General features: G+C 40.1%; 1 protein-coding gene across 2 annotated transcripts in view; it reads left to right on the plus strand.

Moving 5' to 3' along the window:
• Positions 1 to 1,010: 1,010 nt before the first annotated feature.
• rims4 (regulating synaptic membrane exocytosis 4) overlaps positions 1,011 to 13,628 on the plus strand; it is a 51,523-nt gene continuing 38,905 nt past the window's right edge. The window contains exon 1 of one of the 2 annotated variants that reach the window (XM_040004020.1): positions 1,011 to 10,913. In XM_040004020.1, the coding sequence (XP_039859954.1) occupies positions 10,895 to 10,913 (19 nt within the window). In that variant the 5' untranslated portion in view covers positions 1,011 to 10,894. The remainder of the gene's footprint in view (positions 10,914 to 13,628) is intronic. The other variant, XM_040004016.1, reaches the window with a different exon arrangement.

The raw sequence follows: 13,628 nt of genomic DNA on the forward strand, positions 1-13,628 counted from the left end.
GAGACAGGTTGCCTCCCAATAGTTGACCTACGCAATTGTCTTGTGATTGAAAGTGATCCCCAGAGGTTGAAAGTGTTGCATAGTCAACTTCTTCATGACAAGTTAGTCACAGTAACTAATGAAAACTGCATGGCTAGGTTTAGATAATATAGCCTACTTGGTTACACAATATCAAAAAAACTCTTACTGAAATACCATAAGTCCGGTCAGTTGTGCTGAGTGTAAATAAAAAACAGGGCAGTCATTTGCGTTTTTGTGACTATTTTATGTGCCACAGTTTACAACTTCTTTAACATCAAATTAATTTCCAAGAAATACCATAAACAGCAGTTTTCATAGTTGCATCTTTTTTTTTTTAGACCACAGTGCACATTAAACATTATATTTATATATTTTTTTCTAAATTATGTTTTTGATCAATAAATTAATAGCAACATCGATATTAAGCTTAATTAAATCTTATTAGTGTGTCCAGCTGGTTAGATAGAAATGCCTAAGGGTTTCTCCGGATATGAAAACACTAAGGGAAAATAAAAGTACAACCACTGACCCATTTTGAAGTTGTGTTTTTGTGGATTACTTTAGGAGGGTTGAGATCCTAAATAATATCATACCTCAGCTTCATCTTTCAGTATGGAAATTAAAGAAAGATGTATTTTTTTTACCATTGTAAAAGTGACTGCTGGCTTCGTTTATGCATTTGTGATATTTTCTCAAAAAAAAAAAAAGGTTAATGATTACTGAAACATAAGGAGAACGAGTGAGAGACGATGTGCACTTGTACTGCCCTACATCTCCTCGACAATCCCCAAGCCACACCCATATTCCCTCATCCACATTTTGATTGGTTGGGCTGCAGGCAACAGTCTGCACTCTTTCTCCTCTCCCACCGCCTTTTTCCTGCCTTCTTGCTCTCTGTCTCTCCCCCCCGTTTCTGCTTTCCCCTCTCATCCATCCTCCCTCCCCCTCCAATTCCCCCCGCTCCATCTCCCTCTCCATGCAGCTTGCCAGTGAATGAGTCCAGTCAGACACAAGCTGTTTAACAGTGCAGTCTCTCTCTCTCTTTCGCTCACACATCTCTTTTACTCTCTCTCTCTCTCTGTCCTCTCCCGTCTCTGGAGCAGACAGTCAGTGGAGCATCGGCACGGCATCAGAGCGGCACAGGACTGACGGAGGAGGACGAAGTCGACAACTGCTGACAGAAAACAATTAAGAACATTTACGGCAGAACATCAATTGTAATACAGTTGAAAGCAGAGCAGAAGCAACAGATTGCCCTCACTTGCAATTGCTGCTACAACTGATGTTCTGGGCTTGGAAATGAAGCAGACTGGGAACAGCTCCTGGCATCTCGTGGTCAGTTTCTCTGTCTGAAAGAAATGCTTTTGCTCTGTACAAAGAGGAAGGAATTAACAGTGCTGAGCGACAGGAACCAAAAGCTTTGATTCAGTCGTAAAGCAACACGTTGCTGGGCGTCAGCACCACCTCCACCATCAGTGTCTCCTCACATCCACATCTTCCTTTCTACACCGGGATCTAAGGAAGAAATTCGAGCTTTGAATGCACAAACAGGAGGATGTTAGACTGGCATGCAGAGTGCAGAGTTTAGGGAGTTTTGCTGTGAATCAAAGAGCAAGATCTCGTTTTAACGGTGCAGGTGAGATCGGGTGCCGTCAGTAGTTCCACCTGACTCTCATTTTGACTTCTGACGACATGAGAGACATGAAAAGGACAATGCACATGAGGATCAACAAACCAGAAGCCAATAACTAGTGGGAGATGACAGGAAAAGAGAGACCTAACCCTGGAGCACACGGTCACAGATAGATCCATAATTATTCTTTGAAACTATTTACCTGATCAAAAGTGAGCAACCTTGACGTATATCTTTCCACATTTCAGATTTCTGTGATGTTTTTGCACCAGGGGACATTAATTTCACATACAGAGAAAGACGAACAGCAAAAACTTTCTTTCATGTCAACTTGTGCCACCAGTCAGTGCAAGTAAGTTTCTGCACCGATTCAAGTCGGTGTGAGTGCCTTGGGGCTCTCATTTGACTGTTCTTTTTGGAGTGAAGTGGATCTGCCGTGGGGGGCAGCTGACAACCATCCAAGACGCCGCGAGCCGTACTCCGCGTGAAAAATGCCCAGCCGCGCTTGGCCAAGCCGGCCGACCCGGGCCCGACGACGGGCCTCTACATGGAGAGGTCGCAGAGCCGCATCAGCCTGTCAGCGTCCTTTGAAGCCCTCGCTATCTACTTCCCCTGCATGAACTCCTTTGATGAGGATGATGGAGGTAAGTGGTAATGAAACATACACACATATGCGCAAACCTGCACAGGACATCAACATGACTGATGGATTAATTCATAAAACACAGGCCTCCAAGATACATTATTTGTGTCTGTTAGGCAGTGAGTTATGTAAAACTTGCCAGAACTTGAAGGACAATCTCCTTTCAGCATGGGTTCATTGATCTAAAACCTAATAGGTAGTTTTTTCCTTTTTTTTTTAGTTTTTAATATTCAATATTTTATCAGTCATTTTTTTTATAGTGGATGGAGGTCATTTAAAAATACCACACATTTAAGAGAGCAGTGCCTAGCACTACAACCACAAAGGCAGTAATATATTACTTTAATAGGAACTATTATCTATCAATATTTTACTGAAACAAAGTGAACAACAACTAAAAATAAAAGCAATCATGCTCTGAGACTGTCTGTCTATATCTGCCCCACTAGAGGCGCTAAAGTTGTAAATATGGATATGTCATGTCTGCAGAGACTCTTGTGGCTTTGGTTGTCATTGTCAGTTTAAACATTCTGTCAGGTATGAGAGTAAGCTGGTATTAGTGTGTTGGACTTTTGGCAGAACTGTGGGTAGATAATGTGCATTTTCTACTATTCTAACACTTTAGAGAGCAGATATGTTAAGTGCATAAAAAGAAGTGAAAATCTTTACCAGTGATATCGACATTACATCTCTGCATGTGTGTCTATGACTGAGCGTGGCTCTGTGGTGTATCATGTGTTGCATATGTTTGTCTCTGCGCTGTATACCACATATACTGTACGTTCATGCCTCTGTGGTTTCATTGTCAGGTTCTCATTGTTCAGATTGTCATTGCAACTATGCAGAGGGAGAAAGACAGCAAAGCCTATGCACACTTATATCCACTTTCATTGATGAGATTGCTGGTAGGATAAAGTAATTCCTCAAACTGGATGCATTAGATGATGTAATGTATTTTGCTCCTGAACTGGTATTATTGCAAACTACGTAACCTCTGATTCACTGTCATATTAATCCTGCCTAGAAAACTGCATTACTAGTATCTTTTCTAGAGCCCAATTCATACTGGATTATTTGGCAGAGTATGCATTTTTTTCTGTTTCCTTTTGTTTGTTTGTTAAGTAACATTGGAGGACAAAGAGCTTTGGTGGATAAACTGTGTTATGACTGTCTTTCCAAAGGAAACCACGCATCGTATCAAGGGTTTTTATTTTTGGTATAAAGAATGTAAATGGGGACCACAATGTTCATGTATAAAAAAATTAATAAGAACATTTTCATTGTAATTGAAAAAAAAAAAAATTCCACACAGTTAACATAAAAACAACAGTGAGAAACACACAAACACCTTCCTTACAATCCACTTGTTGTGGCTGTTTGATTGACTTGATTGCCTTTATGAAATTACCTTTGTTTGGTTATAATGCATGTTTTTACCACACTATTAAGAAAAGTCATGTTAAAATGTATCCCATATGTTCATACAGTATATATTGCCAAATGATTTTGAAAATCTACACAAGTTTGGTGCAAATCATTCTTAAAACACAGAAGATCAAAATTAAAACAAGTCTTAAATTATTTATGTGTTACTCTGTTTTGAAGACTTGGTCTATTTGTTAAAATGTAACTCTAAAAGCAATAACTTTTAGAGTTTTATGACATTTTATGACAAACTCTTATTAATGTTGTCCACACACATGCAGAAGTGCTTTTTATTGTTATTGCGGAAACCTACACATTGCAGAGATAGCCATAGATCTAAAAGCTGTGAGATCAAATAACAGGCTGGCCCATATACAGAGATGTGTATAAAATGTTCATCCTTAAGAACATTTTAACTGTGAATTTAAAAGTGTAAATGCTGCTCTTGTGTCACAGACATTTCTAAATCATACAGGAGAGATAAAAGGCCCAAACGGCAGCAGTCTGCATTTTTCTTATTTTAAAGACAGTTAGAAGTATTGGAATAGTTGGAACACGACCCATTATTGGCTGAGACCACCTGTTATAATTATTTACATAGTAAATCATAGCAGTTTTCAAACCAACACATGCAGCAGCTGTGTCTAACCAAACCAGCGCTTAGAGGACTGTTTTTAGAAATATTGTGTACACCTGCGCCTGCTCAAGAGCACACAGACACACACACATTAGTGTGATTATCTCTGTTGACTTCACCTGGACCCACAACACCAACACCCTGGAGAAGAACCAGCAGTGGCTGTACTTCCTCCGTGTGCTGAGGAAGAATAACCTGGACCGGAAGCTGCTGCTGGCCTTCTTCCCCTCCTCAGTGGAGAGCGTGCTCTCCTGCTGCCTGGGTGTTTGGTACGCAGGGGCCACAACTGAGAACAGGAAGGCTACGCAGAGGGTAACTAACACCACCCAAAAAAAATAATTGGCTGCCCTCTGCCACCTCATGAGGCCATAGCCAAATCCCCGTGTGTCAGGAAAACCAGTGCCAAAATCACAGGTGAACCCTTACACCCCGCCCACCACCCGTTTGACCAGCTGCCCTCTGGTCAATCAGGTCCCACACCTCCAGGATCACAAACAGATTCTTCCCCTGGGGCATTCAGACTGTTAACAAACACTATCCCCCCACATCCCACCCACCTCACCAATCTGAGCCATGGTATGAGTAACCCCATGACTCAGGCCTCTGACATAGGGACTCTATTCAGACTTTTCTTTGCACTACTTTTAAGAACTTTGCAACTATTTTTTGTTCTCTAATGTCTGTCTTTCTCCTATTTTTTTGTATATATTCCTCTTGATTGTTTATCTTTCTCCTGTTTGTTATTTATTCCTGCTGTCTACTTTTTATATTGTATTCAGGCACAGTTGGTGTGGAGCACCCACAATCTCATTGTACATGTAGAATGGTATTCACGATGAATCAAAACTAATACTCAAGCAGTCATTTCATGGTGTAAGCACTGCACGGGAAAGCTCAGTCTCTTACCAGCACAAGCACGCTCTTCTATGAGCACTCATGCATTGACAAATAGACGTATTCCCATGTCTAGACAAACAAATTTATATGTACAGGCATTTGTGATCGTAGGTATGCTGTATGAGCAAATACGCAGGTAAGCCTCAAGACACAAGCGCGCACACACAGGAACATGAAAGCGGTGTGTGAGGTAATCAGAGCGAAGCGACAGGCCGTGGTTTGTGGCTCTCCATCTAATTAAATGCTAATATGGCTGCTGATTGTGGCTGACTGCAGCTAAATAGAGGCCTGATTGCAGGTTAATTCTCTCTCTCCCGTTTTCTGTCTCATTGTCTCTCTCACACGCTCTCTCAAGCCTTCACTCCCTCCCTGAGCCATTTTCACTCTGCAGTTTTGAAATCCTGTTTGCAGGTTAGCTCTGTCTTCCCACCTTAAATTGCCTTTTAATCGCTTGACTTCTTGTTTCCCTTCCCCTTCCTTTTTCCCCTTCCCTTGCTCTCTTTGTTTCATTTGTCCTCTCTCTCGCTTCATTTCAGCTCAATTCAAATATGCTTCTCTGACAGCACAGGAAGGAGGGTACTGTTCTAACAACAATAAGAAAGAACAGGTGAAAAAGTAGAAGCAAGGCAAGACAGTAGCCCTATCTGCAAGGGTACATCTCACTGCTGTGCTGGATTTAAATTTACTTTAAAAGAACTGCTAAAAGCGATTGTAGGATTTTAGAAGCCATCACAACTACTTGTTTTGACGGTCAGATGAGGAGAAGAAATTGCTTGGCTTGAGTGTGTTTTATAGCTAAAACACTATGTTGTGGCTGAAATTTAGACACTTACCTTTGGTTCCTCAGTGTATACCTTATAGGTATGCAAAACTGTGCAGGTTACTAGTATGTGTGGGTTTATAGTGGAGATTTTATCTTTGATTTCTGATTTCACAACACATAGCTCGTATTGTGCTTAAACCTTCAGGAATTGTATTCTCTAATATACAGCATTTTATTCATGGAAGTATTTCTTAACACTTCTGCACATTGACCTGTGTCCTGCTTGTTTGTTTGCTTAGCTTGGTCACTGACAGCACACCGCTGCCTTGTTTTGGAACAGTTTGCACTTTAACAGAGGACTAAAGCTGAACAGAAGTGAAACACAACATAAAAAAGCAAAAGCAGTATATTTGCACTCTGTATTTGGTCAGTAATGTTTATCCTGTGTGTAATATTAAAAATGTAATTTACTATATTGGGATTAGATTGAGCTCTGAATAAGTATTACATATGACAGATATAATATTTACCCTTTACTGTCAAATAGAGGTGACACAATATGGAAACCTCAAAATTACATCACATGATTAAGGTGACAATCAGTGGGCAGCAGCATGGCTTCATGCCAGGAAGGAGCACTGATGATGATGTTTGCTTTGAGAATGTTGATAGGGAAATATGCAGAAGGTCAGATGGTTACACTGTGTCTTTGTGGATCTACAAAAAGCATAAGAGAGAGGAAGAGTGGCATTTTATGAGGAAGTCAGGAATTACAGATAAGTATGTGAGGCTGTAGCAGGTCATGAGGACAGTGAGACAGTGGTGAGGTGTGTGTAGTAGGAGTGACAGATGGGTCAGAGGAGGGAGAGGTGGGATTACACTTGGGACTGGCTCTGAGCATCTTCCTGTTTGCAGTGTTGATGGACAGGTTGATAAATGAGGTCAAGCAGGAGTTTCTGTGGACTAGGATCACAGTGTGATCTGCAGTGAGAGTAGGGAGAAGGTGAAAGAGAGCCTGAAAAAGTGGAGGTATGCACTCAAGAGAAGAGGAGTAAAGGTGAATAAGGCAAGACAGAATATGTGTATGAGTGAGAGACAGATGTAGCAGTGAAGCTGAAAGGAAAACAGGTAGTAAGGGTGACTGTGTTTAAATACCTGGAGTTCACCACCTAAAGCAGTAGACAGTGCACAAGAGAGGTGAAAAAGAGAGTGTAGACAGGGTGACGAGGGTAGAGATGAGTATCAGGAGTGATTTGTTCCAGAAGGATCGCAGCAGGAGTAACCGGGAAATTTACAAGATGGTAGTGAGACCTGCTATGACTTACAGTTTGGAGACGGTACGACGATTTTTCTTGTGACTGATAAGAATGGACAGGATTAGAAATGAGCATATTTTAGAGGGGCAAGTCTAGGGCACGTTGACTTGGACCTGTGCAGAGGAGGAATAGTGGATATGTTGCACAAAGGATGTTGAATATGGAGCTGCCAGGCAGGAGAATAGGACAACCACTGAGAAGGACATTTGGAGGGTTGGTGTGACAGAGGAGGATTCTGAGAGAAATGGAAGGTGTGAAGAGGTGAGATGAAGACACGCTGTGCAAACCCCTAAAAGGAGTAGCTGAACAAATAGAAGACGGACATATACAATATACTGATAAAATGGTGGTGTAAACATGGGGAAGGTTTAAGTACTGAGCTCAGTGTATGTACAAGTAATCCCTGGATTCACACTTTTCTAAATGTTCTGTTTGAGACAGTTTTTTCTGCTCAGGCAGGAGAAAAAACAGCTTTAAAAGAAAGTGGTCTTAACAGGAAATGAGCTAAAGCACCTCCAGACTGGCAAACCAACTCAGGGGCCACACTACAACCCAGTATAAGATAAATAAGGATTATTTTCAACTCCATAATAATAGGATCAGGATAAATGAATCAGCCACCACATAATTGGGAAAAGCAGAACAGTTGTAGGTTGGTAAAAAAAAGGACAACTGATCCTTAATTGTAAGCCTTTTAATTGACCAAATAAGTGGGAAACGAGCTTTGATTCATGTAAATAGATTTTATGTACTCCCTGATAATTAAAAAATAAACAACAATAAATGAACTCATGCTTACAGTACATGCCCCAGCTGATGACACACAGCCTTATGTAGGCCATGCATGTGTTATTAGCAATTCAGGTGTCAGGTTTCACCATTTAGGTGACAGACTGACAGCTGAGATGATTCTCCAGGATTACGTTAATGTAAAATATGAAAGCCAGTCAACAGTGCATGCATTTTTCCCCCCTATCATCTGTTTGAACCAACGTCCCAGGGAACAGTGAATCTCACAGTAATGGAGTTTATTCCAGAAGTAACTTTATGCCGTAAAGCGCAAATGCCACTTTCTTATTTTCTCCTTCTGGTTCTGACTTTACACACTTTGCTGCCGAATGTCCTCTTGTTGCACTCAGCTGTGCTTTTTAAAGGAAAGTGAAGAGAGTGATAACATAGTGAGAAATGCTCCAATTCAGCGATGTAATTAATGAAAGCTTCTCAGTATGCGCTGCTGCATTTTATTCTGAGCTGATTCCCCCTTCAGTGGATGCAGAAACTAATTGTTGTGCCTCTTCTATGATATGTTTTTGTCAAATATTCCTACAAAACTGCACCTGAGTGTCTACCATAAGTGGGATAAGTATCATCACTGGAAAATAAAAGTAAAGGCATTCGTAGCAGCACTCGATATTATTCCATGAAAAATGCTTCATGCAAAAAGCTGAACAATTGAGCCTAAAGAACTTGTGAGATGGTTGAATTGAAATGGAAAGCCTCATATCTTTACTTTATTGGATGAGTGATGTGTCTGAGCTTATTTATTTATTTATTTTCCAACAAGCTTTAATTTGTGTCAGTTGCAAATATGATCTCATATAACACAACATCCTATCCATCAGCACGGGACAGGGTCCAAAACCCAGAGACGCACACTGGTAATGTGTGAAAGATACAGCGAAACACAATCAGTAAAAAAATCAATGTAATGTCCTTAAATTGTAAGTAAAAAATATTAGTCTTATTGTCAGTAAATTATTTAAATTACATTTGTGGATTTTTAGAAATCATCTGTATAAAGTAAACATCATTTAAATATCCATAGCTGTGGCTGGTGTTTCTGAGTGATCTACTTTATATATTTGCTTTCTGTTGGCTTTTCAGAGTTAGCCTCCATGTAAAGTGAGTCTAAAATTCAAAATGCTTTTTTTTTTTTTTTTTTTTTAAAAGTTGCCTCTTTTGAGAGCCAGCCGATATCAGAGGACAAGACCTTTTATTCCTCCGCCAGTCCGAGTTTATGAAGATAAACATAAAATTAGACACACAGACAATAGTCAGTAGTTTTAAGATCCTGGCATATGCAATCCATCTTTTGTTGTCCATGTGGACTGTCGATCTGTAGGCCACCAAAGTCTGCTCAGTACTGCTCAGACTACAAAAGGAAACCAGCTATTTTCTGGTAACAAAAGACTTGTCCCTTGCATATTCATCTACCTAAAACGCTGCATCCAGCTTTTGCAAACCAAAAATGTGTTAAACTGTGAAGTCTCGCTGGCGATACGCTAAACACTTTATTGAACACACAGACTGTCATACAATGTATCACTGAATCAGAAATTGGCACTGTATCACTTAATCAGCAATAAGAGACAACCTATGAGTTACTATAGGTCACTAGTCTGGTGCTATTGCATGTTTTTCTTATTCTATAATACATTGTGTGATACTGTATTGTATTTTGCCATTCCCCAAGTTGAGCCATTTTATCTTATTTGAAATTGCATGTTATTGCGTTCTCTACACTGTTGTGTTGTTCAGCCCCTGATTGATCCTGCAAATTTCATTGTACTAGCTCTGCTTGTCAAATTAACAGCTGCAAGTACTTTAAGTAGTAAATAAGACTAGGACAATACTATATGAATGCGGTCCAGTTTTATTTTCCAGAGTCCAAAACTAGATTTTTTTTTGTCTATCTGATTTAAAAAAAAATGCTGTGCACAAAAAATACAACCAGCAGAGACAAGTTCTCTTTTTCTTTGAATGTAGAATAAAAATGAAAACAATAATGTTTAAGTGTTTTAGGGAGAACACTTTTTTTCCTCTCAGACTTGTTCTCGTTCACTCTAATCCTGCCATTAATCAGATAGAGAAAAAAAAAAAATCTCTAATAGAAACAGAACAGGCGCTCCTGGTGCTGCTGTACTGGGAGATTAATTGACTTTATATTTCATTGTGTGAGTGTGTGTGCTGCAGTAATTCTTTGCTTGTGGGAACAAAATGTTCTCATAAGGAGAAGGAAATTAGGAAAATCTTCCAAAGTGGTGATTTTATCCCTTAATTAGCTAATTTAGGATGAAATCTGAAGATTAACAGCAGGATTATGTACAGGTTTACACTTGGACTGCTCCTCTGCGAGGACACGTGTTAGTGTCTATTTATTTAAACTGTAGAATCCAGATTTCCTATAGAAACATTAAAAGAACTACCTTTTAGTTAGAAATGAAAGTGTTAAATGTGTGTGTGTGTGTGTGTGTGTGTGAAGTACGAATGTGCATCAGGTATTATGGCTTCATAAAGCAGCTAGACGAGATGTCACTTCTAAAAGGAGGATCTGGGACATTAGCCTTCTGCAAATCAGGAGAGAGAGAGTGAGCAGAATGACATGAAGGGAAATTGAGAGGAAGGGAGTTGGGACTTATGTATGATGAGCATAAGTGGAGCGAGTAAAGAAAAGAAGCAGGATGGAAAAATGACATGCAGAAAGAGGATATCAGTCAAACATCAGCTGGCGATAGATACGGAGGAATAGGACAAAAGTGGTAAAGGTGAAAAGAAGAGCATGAGGAGGGACGAAGAAGGTAAGACTGAAAAAAAGTACAATAGCACATTACGTCTCCTTTTCCCTTCTTGCTTTAAAAAGAAGTTAAATCTTTCATGCTCTCTTCCTTCTTGCATCTCTTGTTTTTTATTTTCCTCCTTCCCCTGCTCCCCTTCATTGAATAACAACTCGTTTTCTTCTTCAATTCTGCTGTCAAGTCACACAGAGGCCAAGTGTATTTAGAGAAGGCAGTGAAGAGATTAAGGAAAAGAGCAAAATATTTCCAAGTCAAAATAAGGCAAAGTCTGTGCAGTAGTGTTCTTTATGAAAATAACTGAAAGAAAGATGCCAAAGATGTGAATTAGTAGCGGAAGAACTGAGGAGAAGGACGGAAAAAGCAGAGAGGTCTCTGGTGTGCTTCTAAGCTAGAGAGACGACCCAGAAAAGTCAAGAGTAAAAAAAATGGACTGCCAGGAAAGGAGGTCTATTCTATAGGGAGGGCGAGGAGGAGGAGGAGGGGCTGGAGGGAGGGAGGTAAAGGCTGCAGGTGTTCATTTGTTATACTGAGCAATATGGCAGCAGGGAGTGTGTTCTTAGGTGTGTTTTAGTCTGATGCGGGAACAGAGATCGAGTTGTTGCTTTAACACAGTGTTTCTCTCCACGGGGTACAAAAGCACGTCAGCAGCGCCACATGGCAGGGGAAGGTTTGATGAATTTCTTACCCGGAGATTATAATGCAATATGACATCCTCTTTAACAAACCAGCAGCTCGTCTCTTTTCACACCAATGGGAATGAAAGAGCTGCGAGGAGACGAAGATCTAATGTTGGCAAATTCTCTGTGCCGAATGTCGCTCACTGCTTTGTAGAAGACAGTTTGAATTTCTTTGAAGCCTTATTCAGATTGAACACAAAGCAAAATGGCGTGTGTTTATTCACAGGAAATCAAGGAAATGGCAAGGTCCTTTTAGAGACGATTGTTACTGCTTGAAAGACATTAATGAAATGCCTAAGAGTAATTATTTGGGCAGTAAAGGGGACCTCGGATCACCAGTTCAGTCTGAGTGAATTATTATTTTTTTAAATATTAAATAAAAAAGGGGAAAAAAAGCTTTAAAAGGATGGTAAGTTTTTTCCTACAGCTCACGCTAGTACTACTCAGCTGCACAGCATTATGGTTTCTTTATTTTCACATCACGATCAGCATCCAAAGCACAAAACAAATGCAATTCTAATTGAAAATAAAAGAAAAAGCACACACCACCATCTTTACTATAATAACGAATAGCTATGTCACCCACCACAGAACAGAGCCCCCTACTGTGCGCACGTGTTGCATTATTGGCTAAGGTTTCCCGTTTCAGCCATTTACCAGCTCTTACTGCGCAGGTCTGGGAAAGAGTCATTTTTGTTGTAAAAGATTCCACCTTAAGGATCCTTTGTGTGTCCTTCTTGCTTCCTTATGTTGTGTTACTGGCAGTATTGTCTGGTTGTGTAGATCCAAACAGAAACCAACATCCATTCAAAAACAAAAACATTTTTTGTTTGTTATTTTGTGTTTTAATGGACTCCAAAAGACCTAACAGCACTCATATTCAATCTGTGTGACATAAGCACAAGCTCAGACCAAGTCAAGCATTTGTTACGTGTGCAGATGCATAGTGCTGATACTGAATTTGCTAGCTATGGGTTCACTGAAAATGTGTCCTGCTACTACTAAGTTATCCACCTGCATAGTTCAACCTTTGTGAAAAATCACACCCAAAATAAAAAATCTTTTAATTTAATTCACCCAGTGATTAAAATGATCCCAAGTGTAAATGGAAACTCAGTTGTGTAGAAATGTAAAAGATAGTTTTGTCATATCAGTGCATCTGGCTAAGAGCAGCTCTGTATTTGCATGCATTCTGCAAATTGTAGCATAAAATGTAGTTTAAACAGCTGCCCGATTCCTCATTCAGCAGTATGTTAGGCAAATGTGATGTGAATGCAGCTGACCTTTAAAGCAGGCAGCAACTCATGAGGTTCTAATAAAACATGAGCGACTAGCTATCAGATATTGCGGCTTATATTTATTGCAAAAAGCATTCTCTTGGTGTAGCAGGCCTGCAAATGAATGGATTACCTGCTGACAGCGAGCTAGAACCATCTGGCACTCTGAAGCGTTCTTGTTTTCAGTGATACTAGATAATTGATGAAATAAATCGATTGCTATGCTGGACCCTATTGTAGAATTTGTGCTTTCCAGACACCATTTACACTGGCAACTAACTCACTGGGGGTGCTTAAAATAACTGATCTCCTTTTAAATACCCCTTCAGATTTCAGACTGACATAGTTCCAAATAGGGGCAGGACTCAGACACTAGGACGAGATGCAGGGATCCAAGCAAGGAATAAAAATGACAAGAAAGCCAAAGAATTAGGGAAAGGTAGAAAAAAAAAAGTACGTAAAACGAGTACAGAAATGAAATGAAGGTCTGAATGATGCCTGACTGTCTTGACAGGCTGCATTGTGACAGCCTGAGAGCAGGAAGTCAAGTTGACGTGGGTTTCAAGTGGAGACAAAGCCAGACGAGACAGCCTCTGCGATTCCTCTCCAAACATACCGTTACATAATGAATGAGAGTGAGATTTCATTCTTAATGCCACAGCCTGTTAACAGCCGTGCTTTGTGTGGTAATGACAGGAAGCCACCGAGAGGCAATTTGAATGTGTTGATCCGACGAGCTTTGACAGCCACCTCCCATTGTCTCT

The sequence above is a fragment of the Simochromis diagramma genome, unplaced genomic scaffold (assembly GCF_900408965.1).
Source record: "Simochromis diagramma unplaced genomic scaffold, fSimDia1.1 OVJJ01000320.1, whole genome shotgun sequence".
NCBI lineage: Eukaryota > Metazoa > Chordata > Actinopteri > Cichliformes > Cichlidae > Simochromis > Simochromis diagramma.